This window comes from Panthera pardus, unplaced genomic scaffold (assembly GCF_024362965.1).
Source record: "Panthera pardus isolate Hobbes unplaced genomic scaffold, ASM2436296v1 HiC_scaffold_24, whole genome shotgun sequence".
Lineage (NCBI taxonomy): Eukaryota > Metazoa > Chordata > Mammalia > Carnivora > Felidae > Panthera > Panthera pardus.
Genome location: NW_026526810.1, coordinates 27649799 through 27663958, shown reverse-complemented (window position 1 = coordinate 27663958; position 14160 = coordinate 27649799). Strand labels below are relative to the sequence as shown.

The 14160-nt window shown below is 39.3% G+C and overlaps 1 protein-coding gene across 2 annotated transcripts in view; it reads right to left on the bottom strand.

Annotated features, from left to right (window-relative positions):
• Positions 1 to 14160, bottom strand: part of UACA (uveal autoantigen with coiled-coil domains and ankyrin repeats) — a 95189-nt gene that overhangs the window by 40823 nt on the left and 40206 nt on the right. Inside the window, exons 1-2 of one of the 2 annotated variants that reach the window (XM_019441617.2) lie at positions 5769 to 6233; positions 3457 to 3590 (exon numbers count right to left, since the gene is read on the bottom strand). In XM_019441617.2, coding sequence (XP_019297162.2) covers positions 3457 to 3590; positions 5769 to 5807 — 173 coding nt within the window. In that variant the 5' untranslated portion in view covers positions 5808 to 6233. Of the gene's footprint in view, positions 1 to 3456; positions 3591 to 5768; positions 6234 to 14160 lie in introns of those variants that run through there. The other variant, XM_019441616.2, reaches the window with a different exon arrangement.

Sequence of the window (14160 nt, the reverse complement as noted above, 5' to 3'; positions counted from 1 at the left end):
AACACTCCGTCATGTGTCTCAACTAGTATTATTATGATGGATTTATTTTTATTTTTTTTTTAATTTTTTTAACGTTTATTTATTTTTGAGACAGAGAGAGACAGAGCATGAACGGGGGAGGGTCAGAGAGAGGGAGACACAGAATCGGTAACAGACTCCAGGCTCCGAGCTGTCAGCACAGAGCCTGACGCGGGGCTCGAACTCACGGACCGCGAGATCATGACCTGAGCGGAAGTCGGCCGCTCAACCGACTGAGCCACCCAGGCACCCCTTATGATGGATGTAAATGCAAACCAGACACCAAGCACTAGTAAGTAAAATAAAGGAGGTTTGTGTACAATTTGAATTCGAGAGACAGAGATATTTCTGATTAAAGGAATACGGTGTTCACAGGAATCAGATAAGTTCTCCTTACAGTGGAATTAAATTCCACTATAAATCTATAAGATTATAAATCTCTTTTCAATACCAAAGTAGGGAATTATACTGTGCAAAGCACCATTAGAACCTTTTGAGGAACGGTAATTTCCTTCAAGCAAACATTTTTAGTCTCCCAACAATCTTGGAGGGAACATTTTTTTGTTTGTTTTCCTTTCTTAGCTCAAAAATTTGGAAGACTTCTTTCTTCAAAATAAATCAACTGGGGCGCCTGGGTGGTTCAGTCGGTTAAGCGTCCAACTCTTCATCTTGGCTCAGGTCATGATCTCATGGTTCATGAGTTTCCGAGGCCTGTGTTGGGCTCTGCCTGTTTGGGATTCTCTCTCTCCCTCTCTCTCTCTCCCTTGCTCACTCGCTCTCTCTCTTTCTCTCTCTCGCTCAAAATAAATAAATAAACTTTAAAAAAAAAAAAGGAAAAACAGATCAACATTACACTGATGATGTACCAAAGGGCAGAATTCACAACAAATCTACAATGCATTATTAATGCAGATGTGCTATAAATAGCACACTTCAGAAAGAAGACATATCGATCACTAACTTGTATACAAAGAGTCGTAAAGGAAATCTGAAAAATTAGTTTATAGAAATACTCTTTTTCAATATAAAAAAATCAACTTTAAGCTGTCTTTTTTTATTTATTTATTTTTTCAGTGTTTATTTTTTGAGAGAAACAGAGAGACAGAGCAGGATAGGGGCAGAAAGACACAGAATCCAAAGACACAGAATCCAAAGCAGGCTCCAGGCTCTGAGTTGTCAGTACAGAGCCCGACATGGGGCTCGAACTCACAAATCGTGAGATCTTGACCTGAGCCCAAGTTGGAGGCTTAACCAACTGAGCCACCCAGGCATCCCAGAAGCTGTCTTTTTAAAAACAAGACCTGTATTTGTGTTTCCACAACAGGAAACCCAGGTAATACGGGACAATGGGAAAAACCACACAAACCGTATGACATCTGTGTGAGGGCATCAGTAAGCTAACAAGATAGTGAAAAATATCTAGACCAGGATGCAGGGAAGGAGAGAGGCCCAGAGAGGCGAGGGTGGTATCTGAAGCCATTTTTTGCCGAGGAGCATTTACTGATTCCAGAGAAAACGGCTGGGAGCCAAACAAATGTCACTTCTGACAGCCTGAGGGGACAGAGGGACAGGAATTGGTATCTGACTTTCCAAGTGGCAGTGGGGATTTCCGGTGACTCTGTCCCATTTTGCTTTGGCAATGGGCTGAACCCTAGGAGAGAGGTGAACAGGAAGAAAACAAGTCCTTGCAGTGACTATGGCTAGGCTTCAAATATTTCATTTCTGAAACTGGACTGAGGTCAAGAAGCACAGGTTACTTTGGTCTTAAATTTCAAAATTAAAAACAAAAAAAAACCAAGTCATTCAAAACGAACTCACTTTTGTAATTACATAATATACAGAAAGCATATCTGCAACATGTCCTATACACAAAATGCTTTCGGAAGCATACAGTTTGTATGCAATTTAGGAAGAATACAGTTTGTGTGCAAGGAGCAAAAGGAAAATATTTTATCCCATGAATCCTGAAAGACTTCTATTTCCTGCAGTGAAAACCTTAGAGACTAGAACTACTCACATATTTCACAAACTAAAGTTCATAGTTCATCAAATTACACTAGATTTTTATAACTCTGACAATCCATACAAATAATTTCACTCCAAACTGAACCTCAGATTTAAAAAACATTAACAGAAACTGAAGCAATCATTCATTCAAAACATCCAAAGCATGGATAGGCAGAACTGAAGAAATCACGTTTCACTGAAGATTTTCATCCCAAAGATTGCCTGTATCTTCTAACATGTTGGCATTTGGGAAAAAAGAAACACGAAAAACAAAGTCACTTCTAGATGTTAAATTTTTACTGTTTATACTGTGAGCCCTAAAAATAGCTTCAAATTTAGCGAAAATAGGAGCAGGACTCAAAATAACTAATGTTGTCATAGCTATCAGACTGCCCACTTGATAAAACTGAGACAGCATTGAAAAACTTGGAACTTTTCAAACCTTACCGGTATTAAAAACCAACTTGATTTTTAAGTCGCGCTTTGCTATGTCTCCTGTACTTAAATCTACAAGCATCCTAACGTATTGATCTATATCAAACTTTCACTATCCACTTCCTAATATTCATTTCTATATTTAGTATCTGGTTTCCAGTTATAATATTCTAAATAAACTCATGAAAGACTGAGAGGAATTTTAGGAAATGAGACTTTTCACCTCTAACTTTGGAAGGTTTCCCAGCGGTTTTAACTGCTGTAATTATAGAGCATGGTGCCGGACCATACACCTGCCCTTTAACCCAACTGCTCCCACCCTCAACAGGAAGGCAAGTGAAGAAGATTCGGGAGGGGCGGGAGGAAAGATAAGAAGGTCAACAAGCCAGTAGTCGTTCTCGGGGACCCCAAAGCCAAAGGGTGGGATCACCCCCTGTGCCTCCCTAAGACACACTAATTATTCTGCCTCTTCTGTTCTACACATTCTTGTTTAAAATGATTACCGAATATAAAAACAGATCGGGAGTTGAGAGGAAAAGTCCGTGTAATTACAGAAAACTCTTCCAACACAGAAAACTTGGGTTCACATCCCAGCTCTGTGACTTTTCATGAGTTTAGACCAAGTTATTTAACCTCTGTAGACTTTCTCCTACTGCTTTCAGAGGGCCGCTGCAAGGATCAAACAGGATAAGGAATATGAAAAAGGCGATACACAGAAATGCACCAAACAACCCAGGCTACGGTTTGCCATAGAGCCTAAACAACTAGACCACTGGGTAGTATTTTAGCATTCTCTGTCTAGCTTGAAAATCTTTCAAATTGAGGACAGTTATGAGTCTATGATGTCTGAAAAGCAATGTGTGAAAGATTGTAGAGCATGGTTTTTGATCAAGGCTTTTTAAATTAATAAGTTGATAGCCACAATTCACAAATTTCACTTGTGTCCCAAGAGCATACCCAAATCCCCTTTGGGGAGTTAGCATCAGTAATACTTACGCAGATCTGCCCTCCACGTCTAGTTTGCCTGGATTGATGCCCTTTTTAGCAAGGATGGAGGAAACTTTTTCTACATCTCCCCTTTCTGCAGCTTTCATCAGTCGGTCATCATATTTATTCCAATCTGCTGCATGCTACAAAAAGAAAAAAAAAAAGTAAACATGGCCTACTCTATATACTATATCAGCAAGACTTTCTAAAGCAGGAAGGAAGAGGAGGGAAGACAATACTGCATAATGTATCATTCAATGTCGAGTCGCATCCCACATTTCCTTCTCCCTGCGATGCTGACTTCACGAGAAGAGCTTCTCCAAACACCTGATATTCAAGAAGCATTTTAAACGACGCTTTTGAGAAAGGGCATGTTTCTCACGTTCTGTTTTCTTTCCCTTCAGAGCCAAGAAAGGAAATTAATAATTGCCGAAGACGTACCCCGTGCCAGGCATGAATTACGCAAACAACCCCCATAAACTAAAATCATCATCCCCATTTCACAAATGAGAAAAGTCAAGGCTCCAGGGACATTGAAAAACATAAGGGGCCAAACCCAACCAAGACTTCTCATGACTTCCAGAATCATGTGTCCTTCTCCTACTCTCTAACTCATACTTTCAGATTTGGCTCTGGTTACCTATCTCCCAAGACCTTAGATGCAGTGGAATTCTGTACACATTTTAAAACACCTCCCTCCCCCCACCTTATTTAAAAGATACTGTTGGGAATACATTTATAAATGCAAATTAGACACACACACACAGACACACACACGTACACTGTCTCTGTCTCAACACAGAAAGCAATTCATCAAGCTTACATATTAGAATAAAAAGAAACTTCCACATAGAACAAACTTAAAAAAAAAAAGCCTCTAAAGTATTAACTACTTTAAAATCCTAAAATAATAGGATTACAGGTGACTTTCATTTTCTCCCTTCTTTTTTACATTCAACATACAAAAAAGATTTTTTTATATTAACAAAACTCAGTACATATATTTAAGAGGAAGATTAAAGGAAATTTTTTAAATAGGAGTATGTAGCACATGATATACACCTTCATTGTATCAAGGTTATTTTCAGCTTTGGAGAAAATATATTCAAGACATTCCAAGGCCAATAACTTGGATTTTTTTCTTAGTAGGCAGAAATGTAGAACCCAGAACTAAAACATACATTATTTAAACAAGTAAGGTTTTAGCCTTTTAAAATATTATACAGTAAACCTACTGCTAAATTCTGTACTAAGCCCAGTATTATTTCCAGAACAAAGAAAGATGTACCTATTTTTCACTTAAACTTACAAACAATTCCTGTGTCCACAAATACCATAACAAATCCCTGAGGGAGAAAAAATGAATCTCTTATTTGAAGCATATCCTCTAAATGTTTCATCATTATGATTACTTAATATCACCTATCTCCTTCAAACGGCCACACAAAATCACCAGTCTTCTAGCTAAATAAGCAATGTCTTCCTTACATACTTAAAGAAAGTGAAACTGCATATGAAATTGGAATAGGAGAAAAAGATAAATACATTACATTTTAACCCACTCCTGAAGTGAAATGTTTCAATGGAATCCGGTTCAAGAACCTACAGAGACTTCAGAATTGCTGCCTCTAAATCAGTTAAATTTGGAGATGAGCCCACTTCCGCCTAACTTCAAAAGCACAAATTGTCAACTCTGAGACTCGCCCTGTTTATTGGCTCAAGGTCTAACTACATTTTAGGCACCCCCTTCTTTAGCTTTAAAACAAAACAGTTTACAGACTCGAAACTGGGGAGTGGTAGTAGATGCAGGCTTAAGAGACTTTGTGTTTTCAAATGCCTAAGGGATTAAGTCACGTTTAACACACAAATACTGGCTCTAAATTGATTAGTTTATCCTTGCAGCTAAAACAATCTGTTTTATTTCCAATTAAACTTGCTGCTGGGGAAAAGAGTTATTGAAAACACTGGAAAAAATTGTAAAACCCTAAAGTAAGGCTTTTTAGGAGATAGTTAAACATGACCAAAGTCTCATATTCTCATGTGATTTTTCAGTTCCACTTCACGAAGTGCCGTTTCCATTTGGTCCACGGTCAGTTAACAGAAACACTGCTCAATTACGAAGATTCTATTATGAGCTTCTTAAATCCAGAAAAAGAAACAAGAACTTTTGTTTTCTATCATTAACCCCAGCCTACTAATCAAACAGAAAGATAGTAAACAAGGAGACCAAAATTAATAAAACAGTAGTCCACTTTAAAAGAATACCGTTTGGAAAGCCTAACCAAGAATCTTTTGTTACACTGCGCTACAGGGATACCTACTCTGTTCTTAGGAGCACAAGAAAACCAACAGTTCATCATAGACAGGATTTAGTTTCTTGTCGCTAGCAGCAAACGGCTTCGCCTTGGGTTACAAATCTCTGCAGCTCACAAAGCACGCCCTCAGACAAACTCCTAACCAGTGAATCCGTCCCTCGCTTTACAAATCTTCCTGCTCTACAATCTTCATGCTGTGCTACACTTAGCTTGGATCTCTAACGATATTTTCTTCGTCTTCGGGATCCTTCTCCGCCTTCATACCGCTTGAAAATTATCTTCCTTGCTGAACAGCACTTGATTGCGAGCGGCCGGAGTCAGGTACCGTAACTCCTCCTGTTTCTTATTGTTTAGACGCTGTCTTTCAAAGCTGTCCCTTTCAGGGACTCTGCTGGAAAACCTGCACAGCACTCTACATCCTGCCTCAACACTGCAACCCAGACGCTGCAGTGCATGATAAAACTGTCCACCTCCGAATCCTCCTGTAAACAAGGGGTAGACGGTCTCCCATTGGTCAGGTTCTATTTTAGATTCCATAGGCCTTGACAGCTGAGTGATAGAAAAGAGCAGCTAAGAATATACTGTAAATGCATGCTTCTCCTCTGAGTAATAAATTTCAGGTCTACTGGGGACAAATGACTCAAACACATTGTAAAACGTGCTTATTATACATCGCGTGACATCACGACAACACTGTTAAGAGACGAATTTGGTTATTCCACAAGACAACATTTGAAACCAGTTTCAGTCTTCGGATCTACCGTGAAGTTATAACAGCCTTGATAAACAGGATATAAAATTCTATTTTAAGCAAATGTGTCACACTTTAATTTAATACACAAACACATACAGAGTGACGCTTTCAAATTTTCTCCATTTTCCTTCATACCCCTGTCGGGCTTACTCTGCATACAACCAGGTTTCAATTTACAACTGCTGCCAGTCTGTCTCCTAACATGTTAAATGAGAAGAGCTAGAGGCGTTGCCAAGACATTAAATAGACTGCATCATGATGAATACTTTCGACAAATTTTAAATTTAACTCCGTACTCTTCATGTCTAAGTTTAGCACCCTGCCTGATACAACAAGTAAATATTTTACCAGTGGAAAGTCAAATTGTCTGGATTCAGGAATTTTTAAAAAATAGATTAAAAACCTAACGAGGCAAATAGATATTGAACACTGGGCTAGACGGTAAATAAAAGTCTATTTGGAGACAAAGCAGACTACTCCTCTACATTCTTTATGACGTTTAACATACTTGTACCAATGTTCCTTACTTTATCAAGGAAAATAACAAACATCCACAAGTTCCAGGGTGTTGTTTACCGTGTATTACCACAAGAGCGTGACAGTTTACGCTTCCTCCAAAAAGACCAATTTGGGAAAACTGTTTCATGGGAATGTAAAACATTCCAACACAAGTGTTTATAAGAAGGAGGTAAGTGCTATACTATAGATCATGCTGCCAGTTAAAAACTGTTACGAACTAAGTCCAGGCATTGGGGTGCCTGGGTGGCTCAGTCGGTTGAGCATCCGACTTTGGCACAGGTCATGATCTCGCAGTTCGTGGGTTCGAGCCCCACGTCAGGCTGTGCTGACAGCTCAGAGCCTGGAGCCTGCTTCAGATTCTATGTCTACCTCTCTCTCTCTCTCTCTCTCTCTCTCTCTCTCTCTCTCTCTGACCTTCCCCTGCTTGTGCTCTCTCTCTCTCAAAAATAAATTTAAAAACATTAAAAAAAATTGTTCTGAACTTAAGCAATCCATTTCCTACTAAATTTAAAATATTAGGCGCATATGCTAATTATAAAATACATAAGGTCATACTCCATAATATATTATTTTTGAAACAATTATTTTTTTCCCCAAATCGCATCAGACATCACAATGGATTCTTGGCTCGACCCTGAGACTCCACCCACTCTATTTCACCCTTCTTCAGAGGAAATCTGGGATAAAATTCAGGCCCTGTTCTTTGGTTAACAAAGCAAGCACATTCTTTCTAGAAATAGACAGCCAAGGGAAAGGAAATAAAAAGGAGGAAATCTGTAATGAGTAATAAAAGCCATATAAGGAGCTGTTCACACTAAGGCTCAGGAGATGGGATTTATGTGCTCTCCTCCACTGTGGACATCCTGAGCCTCTCCACCCTCTGTCACAACCTCCTGTTCTCACTCTCACACCCTCTTTCCCAACTATTTCTCAGAAACTCTAAGTCCCACCATTGCTTGTCCCCCGTGCCTGCAGGTTCTTCCCTCACTTTCTCCAATGACACTTCCTCAGAGGGCTTTTCAAATCTCCAATCTAAACAACCCCAGCTTCACTCTACTCCCGCCACTACTTTTTTTTAAAGTAAGTTCTACACCCAACATGGCGCTTGAACTCACGACCTTGAGATCAAGAGCCGCATGCTCTACCGACGGAGCCAGCCATGCGCCCTTACTCCTACCATTCTTGACCTGCCCTGTTTTACTTTTCTTCGTAATAAATACCCATCAGTATCTGCCATTATATCATATGTTTATTTGTTAGCTTACTGCGTACGTCTGTTTTTGCTTTAAAAAGAATCAAAATAATCCAGGGGCAGGCTGAATTCAACAGCACATTATAAGGATCATGACCATATGGTGTCTATTGCTGAAATGCAAGGATGGTTCAACATATGAAAACTGATCAGTGTAATATACCACATCAACAGAATTAAGGATGAAAATCACATGAGCATCTCAACAGATACAGAAAAAACATTAGGCAAGATTCAAACATCTTTCATGATAAAAACTTCAACAAACTGGAAACAGAAGGAAACTACCTAAGAAGGGTCATATGTGAAAAGCACACAGCTGGGGCGCCTAGCTGGCTCAGTCGGTTAAGTGTCCGACTTCAGCTCAGGTCATGATCTCTCGGTCAGTGAGTTTGAGCCCCATATCAGGCTCTATGCTGACAGCCCAGAGCCTGCTTTGGATTTTCTGTCCTCCTGTCTCTCTGTCCCTCTCCCACTTTGCACGCGTGTGCATTCTCTCTCAAAATAAACATTAAAAAAATTAAAAAAGAAAGAAAATATTACACTTACAATAGCATCCAAAAGAATACAATAACTAAGAATAAACCTAATCAAGGAGGTGTAAAACCTGTACCCTGAAAACTATAAAACATTGCTGAAAGAAACTAGAGGAGAAACCCATATAAATGGAAAAGGCAGTTTGTGGCTTGGAAGACTTAATACTGTTAAGATAGCAATACTTCCCAGAGTGATCTACAGATTCAAACAATCCCTATCAAAATTCCAATGGCATTTTTTTTTTCTTGGCAGAAATAGAAAACTCCATCCTAAAATTCGTATTGGATCTCAGAGGCACCCAAACAGCCAAACAACCTCAAAAAAGATCAAACAGCAAAATAATCTTGAAAAAGAAAATCAAAGTTGGAGGTCTCACACTTAATGATTCGAAAACGTTTTATAAAACTACGGTAATCAAAACAGCGTGGCACTGGCATAAAGACAGATATACAGACCAATGAAATAAGACCGCAAACTACTGAAATGGACCCTCACATATGTGGTCAAATGATTTTCAACAAGGGTTCTAAAGCTACTCAAAGGGGAAAGGAGAGTCTCTTCAACAAATGGTGCTAGGGAAACTGGATATACACACGCAAAAGACTGAAGTTGGATCCTTGTATCACACCATATACAAAAATGAATTTTAAATGACTAAGACCTTAAATTTAAGATCCGACCACAAAGCTCTTTTTTTTAGGGCCACCTGGGTGGCTCAGTAGTTAAGCGGTTAAGCATCCATCTTCAGCTCAAGTCATGATCTTACCGCTTGTGAGTTCCAGCCCCGCGTCAGGCTCTGAGCTGACAGCTCAGAGCCTGGAGCCTGCTTTGGATTCTGTGTCTCCCTCTCTTTCTGCCCCTCCCCCACTCATGCTCTGTCTCAAAAATAAACATTTTCTTTAAAAAAAAAAAAACTCTTTTTTTTAAAACAAAATTTATTATTTACTTATTTATTTATTTATTTTTGAGAGAGAGACAGAGCACAAGCAGGGGAGGGGCAGAGAGAGAGAGGGAGACACAGAATCTGAAGCTGGCTTCAGGCTCTAAGCTGTCAGCACAGAGCCTGACATGGGGCCCAAACCCATGAACAGCAAGATCATAACCTGAGTCGAAGTTGGATGCTCAACTGACTGAGCCACCCAGGTGACCCCTGACTACAAAGCTCTTAAAAGAAATTATAAGAGGGCACCTGAGTGGCTCAGTCGGTTGAGTGTCTGACTCTTGATTTCAGCTCAGGTCGTGATCTCTAGGTTGTGAGATCAAGCCCCATGTTAGGCTCCACGCTGACAGCACAGAGCCTCCTTGGGATTCCTTCTCCCTCTCTCTCTGTCCCACCCCCCCCCCCCCCCACACACACACACACGCACACATGCACTCTCTCTCTCTCTCTCTCAAAACAGATAAACTTAAAAAAAAAGAAAAGAAAAGAAAAAAAGAAACTACAGGGAGGGAGATTCAGGACAATGGATTTGACAATGATTTCTTAGATATGAAACCAACAGCACAGGCAACAAAAGCAATAACAAATGCGATTACATTAAACTTAAAAACTTCTGTACATCAAAGGACGCAATCAATAGAGTGCAAGGGCAACCTATGGAATGGGAGAAGATTTTTGCCAATTACATATTAGATTTTTATATTTACATATTAGATACAGGGCTAATATGCACAATATATGAAGAACTCCTACAACTCAGTAATAAATAACCCAACTAAAAATGGGCAAATGACTTGAACAGACCTTTCTCCAAGGATAAGACACACATGACCGACAAGCACATTAAAATGATGCTCAACATGATTAATCATTAGACAAATGCAAATCAAAATCATCATAACGTATCACTTCACATTCATTAGAATGACTACTATCAAAAAAAAACAGGAAATAGTAAGTGTTAGCAAGGATGTGGAGAAAATGGAACCTTTATGTGCTGTTGGTGGGAATGAAAAATGGTATAGCCACCGTGGAAAACAGGATAGCGTTTCCTCAAAACATTAAAAACAGAGCCACTATATGATTCAACAGTCCCTATTCAGGGTATCTATGAGAAAGAATTGAAAGCAGGGTCTCAAAGAGGTATCTGTACACCCTGTTCACAGCAAGTATTCACAATAGCCAAGATGTGCAAGTAACACAAATGTCCATGGATGGATGGATGAACAAAATGTGGTGTATACGTGCAACGGAATATTATTCAACCATAAAACAGAAGGAAATTCTGTCACATGCTACAACATGGACGAATCTGGAGGACATTCTGCTCCGTGACGTAGACCAGTCCCCAAAAGACAAACGCCGTACGCTTCCATGTACACGAGGTATCTGGAACAGTCGGATCACAGAAACAGAGAGTAAAATGGTGTTTACCAGGGGCTGGAGGAAGAGGGAAGTGGGGAGTTCTTGTTTAATGGGTATAGCTTTTCAGATGTGCAAGATGAAAACATGCTGGTGATCAGCCGCACAACAACGCGACTCTACTTAACGAGTGAACTATACACTTAAAAGCGGTTAAGACAGTAAATTGTATGTGTTTTTTACCACAATTAAAAATAAAATAAATGAGGGGCGCCTGGGTGGCTCAGTCGGTTAAGCATCCGACTTCGGCTCAGGTCGTGATCTCGCGGTCCGTGAGTTCGAGCCCCGCGTCGGGCTCTGTGCTGACAGCTCAGAGCCTGGAGCCTGTTTCGGATTCTGTGTCTTCCTCTCTCTGACCCTCCCCCATTCATACTCTGTCTCTCTCTGTCTCAAAAATAAATAAAGGTTAAAAAAAATTTTTTTAAATAAAATAAATGAAAGAAATGCAATCTCTCACAGTTTCATTGTGATTAATAATTTAAAAAAAAACAAGACGGTGAGGATACGGATGAGACAAGATTAACTATAGGCTAATAATTGTTCAAGCCAAGTTATAGGTTCATGAGCATTCACCATACTAAACTATTCTCTCAGCTTCTGTGTATTTCACACACTTTTGATACTTGGTCCAAGAAGTCTGGTTGGCGTATAAATTGTAAACTATTTTACATGCTTATCACCAAGGCCCTTCACGGGCTCACTAATATGGCAGGAAACGAAGCATATCCTTTCTACTCAATCCTCCCCGGATTAAAATCAAGCTGTTAACATTTCAACATATTTTGGTGAGTCCATAGTCATATGCTATCAAGATAAGCCCTGTGATATCAAACAAAAGCATTCTAAAACATTTTTTAATTTTCTAAATTTTATTTATTTATGAGAGACAGAGACAGCATGAGTGGGGGAGGGGCAAAGACAGAGGGGGACACAGTATCCGAAGGAGGCTCCAGGCTCTGAGCTGCAACACAGAACCCAATGGGGGGCTCAAACTCACAAACCATGAGATCATGACCTGAGCCAAAGTCAGACGCTTAACAGACTGAGCCACCCAGGTGTCCCAATGCTCAAACAAAAGCATTCTCAAAAGAAACCGTTAAGTTTCTTAAGGAGCACTAATGTTTATTGTATATCATAACAAACATCCTTCTAAAGTCAGGGACTGCATTCATTTGAAATAAAGATATTCATCAAACTCAGAATGCAGCAAGCCCAACTTTGTATGGTAAATGTTAAAATACAACTGTTTCTAGAGAACAAATAGATCATTCTAACACAAGTAGTTATCTCGCTTTCTAGACCTAACAGGATGATAATGTTAAACTCTAAATCAGCATAAAGGAAGTCACTTGAAAGTTTTTTGACAGTGACTCCCTTATATTAACATCAATTGCAAATTCATATCTTTTTTGGAAATTATGAGATGTTTAAAAATTTTATGAAAGTAATGCATATGCAGTGTAGCAAAGTTATAATACATTTCAGTTTGTATGTTAAAATAAAAGGTATAATTCTACCATGAAGAAAGACCATTATCAAAAATGTTGTATACAAACCTCTAATCTCTTTTCTGTTAAAAGATGTAATCAAGATTGTTTTCTTTTTTTTTTTTTTTAATTTTTAACATTTATTTATTTTTGAGAGACAGAGAGAGACAGAGTGCGAGCAGAGGAGGGGCAGAGAGAGAGGGAGGCACAGAATCTGAAGCAGGCTCCAGGCTCTGAGCTGTCAGCACAGAGCCCAACACGGGGCTCGAACCCACCAATCGTGTGATCGTGACTTGAGCCCAAGTCAGACGCTTAACCGACTGAGCCACCCAGACACCCCAAATCAAGATTGTTTTTAAACCTACATGAGTCCAACGGTTGCCTCATTTACTCAATATTTAGGATAGAAGGTCTCCTGAGAAGAAATGTGTAGATGCAAATACATAAGGAGACTTTAAAATATATGCAAACCCACATAAAATACTTACATTTAAGAGGTAGACTCAACAGAATACAGCTAAAATGACTGATGACAAGTTTTAACCTACTGGCAATTTTTTGTTTATTATTCTAAAGAGAAATATACAGGATGACAGCAAAACGTTCATGGGAAACTGCTTAAAACAAAGGAGCTAAAATATTTAACTATTTAATAAAAATATCTAACAGACCTTAATAATTTTGGTGCCATGGACCCCTTTAAGAATCTGATGAAGGCAATGGATCCTGCTTTAAAAATTATATACCAGCACATATTCAGAAAAATTTACATTTGTTTTCAGAGACTTCACCGATCTCCCTACAAATATGGAGTCCATGAACCCCAAAATAAAAAAAAAATGCTTAACATGGATAAAGAGAAGCAGCAAGAGAATTTTGTTTTTTTATGCAAGGTTTATTAAACAAGTACTGAAAAACTGCCAGACGACTGGATAATGTAGTTGTTCAATAAAAATTTACTGAGCATCTATGTATAAACGGATACAAATACTTCACTCGACTCTCATATATGTATGATCATTTATGTATCATGCTACACACTGGGTGTCAGGTAGACCATGGGGAGAAAAACAGACAGGAAGCCTGGTCTCAGGCAATTCAGAGAGTAAAATCCAGTAGTCGCTTTCTTCTTGATCTCACACTATAAAAAGACAGATTTGTATGTAAACATGCATGTAATCATAATACACTGTGCTAATACCATAATAGTTGTGTGTGAGGTACAGCGGTAGTTCAAAAGAGAAAAATCAGAAAGGTTTTATAGAAAATAATAACGAAACCATCTACTGAAGGATGAGTAGAAAGTCACTAGGATGAAAACAGCACCACAGGGGCACCTGGGTGGCTCAGTGAGCTAAGCGGCCAACTTTTGGCTTCCGCTCAGGTCATGATCTCGCAGTTTGTGGGTTCGGGCCCCCTGTCAGGCTCCGCACCAACAGCGCAAGACCTGCTGGGATTCTCTCTCTCTCTCTCTCTCTGTCTCTCTC